The sequence below is a fragment of the Magnolia sinica genome, chromosome 10, assembly GCF_029962835.1.
Source record: "Magnolia sinica isolate HGM2019 chromosome 10, MsV1, whole genome shotgun sequence".
Classification (NCBI taxonomy): Eukaryota; Viridiplantae; Streptophyta; class Magnoliopsida; order Magnoliales; family Magnoliaceae; genus Magnolia; species Magnolia sinica.
In genome coordinates, this window is record NC_080582.1 from 22196949 (window position 1) to 22199550 (window position 2602).

At 43.7% G+C, this 2602-nt stretch overlaps 1 protein-coding gene across 1 annotated transcript; it reads right to left on the reverse strand.

The window, feature by feature from the left end:
- Positions 1 to 391: 391 nt before the first annotated feature.
- On the reverse strand, positions 392 to 2375 carry LOC131258159 ((S)-canadine synthase CYP719A21-like). Its single transcript, XM_058259274.1, has one exon. It carries the CDS (start codon positions 2056 to 2058, stop codon positions 553 to 555), a length of 1506 nt encoding a protein of 501 aa, XP_058115257.1. The 5' UTR covers positions 2059 to 2375; the 3' UTR covers positions 392 to 552.
- Positions 2376 to 2602: the final 227 nt, after the last annotated feature.

Genomic DNA, 2602 nt, shown 5'->3' on the forward strand with positions numbered 1-2602 from the left:
ACACCTTGATGTGGGTCATCCATCATGTAGGTCCTGCCTTAGATGTTACTGTCTGTCACATGGGACCACCTTCCATACCCACAACCCCTCATGTCCATCCATCGTGTGGGTCCCACCTTTCTATATGTGCTATCCATCACGTGGGGCCTGCTTTAGATGTGGGCCATTTATCACAAGGGCCTACCTTTGATGTGGATAATCCATTACGTGGGTTCAACTTGATGTGGGTCATTCATAATGTGGGCCCGGCATTTGATATCAACAGTCCATTGTGTGCACCCCACCTCTTATGTGGACTGCCCATCATGTGGAGCCTCCTTTGATATGGTGACCATCCATCACATGGGGGAGGGAGAAAAGTAGAAAAGTTGAAAGTTGAAAAAAAAAAAAAAAAAAAAACTTACCAGGATAAATAACTTTCATCACGTAAGTAAATTTTATAACGTGCTGACCAAACTTATTTAAAGTTGAAATATCAACTTATTAAAACATAAAAAGTTTCTTATTGGGTGGTATCCCTACGGGCCGTCAGCATCCATGGTCACAAAACCTTCAAGAGAGGGTGGTTCCAAGGTTAGTACGAAGCTTGATACCTGCCACGAGGGGCTCTTTCATCCTAAGAAGAGCAGTATAAGCATCAGTCATGTCGGGGCCATCCCCATCAGCGGCAACCCATTCAAACTTGTTAATCAGATTAGCCAGGGTGAGGCCCACCTGAAGCTTGCCCAGATCCATTCCTGCACAAATTCGCATACCTGCTCCAAACGGAAGAAAAGACCGTTCCGTGGCCACACTGACATTACGTGCATTTTCATTCAGGAACCGCTCTGGCATGAACTGCTCTGGATGATCCCAGACCTTTGGATCGTGATGGATAGCATAGATATTTACCATAACAGCAGTACCCTTGTCGATCTTCCAACCCTTCAATGTAGTATCTTTCACTGTCTTGTGGGGGATGCCGAGAGGTGCAATCGGCTTCATTCGAAACACTTCATTCACTACAGCTTGAAGATATGGCATCTTATTCACTTGATATACAGTCACCCTCTCTCTCTTCTTGTCTCCTCCGCTTACTTCTTTAAATAGCTTCTTTTGGATTTCGGGGTTTCGTATAAGGAATGCTAGAGCCCAAGCAATAGTAGACGATGTGCTATCAACAGAGAGAAAGAAAATTTCGAATAAGCAAAATATGATGGTTTCCATCGGATAATCATGTGAGAGGAGGAAATGCAAGTAGCAAGTGGTGCATGGCGATTTCGATGATTGGTAGCGACTGATTTCTGGCTGTATCATCGACATGACACGATCGCGAATTTCAATTGCTTTTCTAAATGAACCCCGCAAGCCCGGGATGTAGCGAATGAAAGGGAAAACTTCGGAAAAACGGGAAAAAGCAGTTAGGTTGATGACATCGTTGATAAGAGGGTCTATGCCAATAACAAATGCCTTATTGTTGAAGTCAGGGCCAAAACAAAGGCGCCCAACCACCCGTATTGTGTTGTGTCGAATGTAGACCAAGGGGCGGATAATTCCACCGTTGATCATAGCTTGTTCTTGAATTGTTTGTGTCATGGCAATCGCTTCGTTTTCTTGAGATAGTGTTTGAGTGGAGATGGCTGATGGATTCATAGCATAGCCCTGGACACCTTTTCGAAGGGATTGCCAATATGGGCCATGATCGGTGGAGAAAAGCGTTGTCCTGTTAGCAGTGACATATTTAGACAGGTAAGGGATCATTCGCGACGCACAATCGGCGGATTTGTTTACAAGAACCTCCCAAGCTCCTTCATGATCGCTTATGATAATCGTCGGTTTCATGCCTAACCACGTTGTCATAATCCCACCATACTTCTGTGACATTTTGAATAAGGTGACGTAGATCAACTCAGCACCACCACCGATCTGGCGCAGATTCTGGTGCAAGTTCCCAATTATCGGCAATTTAGGCGGTCCCGGCGGCAATTTCATTGTTGATTTTGGCCTTCGTCGTCTTTCCAACACGATGAAGATCATTCCCACCACCATGGAAACTATTATCCACAGGTTTATGTTCATCTCTCTCTCTCTCTCTCTCTCTCTCTCTCTCTCTGGTGTTGTTTTTCTTTCAACTCCTTCCTCTCTTTTTAAGCGCCAACTGCACGGAAGCCCTGAAGAGCCTATACTCGTGTTTTAGTACTGTTTAACCATTTTAAAAATGGAAGTGGCTCCTTACACTGCACGTGAATTAATTTTATGGTAGTCCATACGTTTTAAATTGATGACCTAACTATGGACGGAGCATGGCTGAAAATTGGGATTTTGACGGTACTGGAATCCTTGTATGGTCAATTCCTTGAAAGAGATTCTACCTACCAAATATCATGAGGGTAGCCATCTGGCAAGCTTCTGAAAGTTTTTTGTACCAATTTACCGTTGTTCTTGAATCAGTAGTTGCACCGTTACGAAGGCAGAAGAAGTCACGTGTTATTTCAATCCCTGGAAAGTGAGTTGTATAGAAGTTTTCATTGTGCCCAGTGAAATGTATATCTAATCCGTACATTTTGTTTGAAGCCCTTTATTTTTATAAGAATATGTTAGCGTCTTTCTGACACCATCTCTC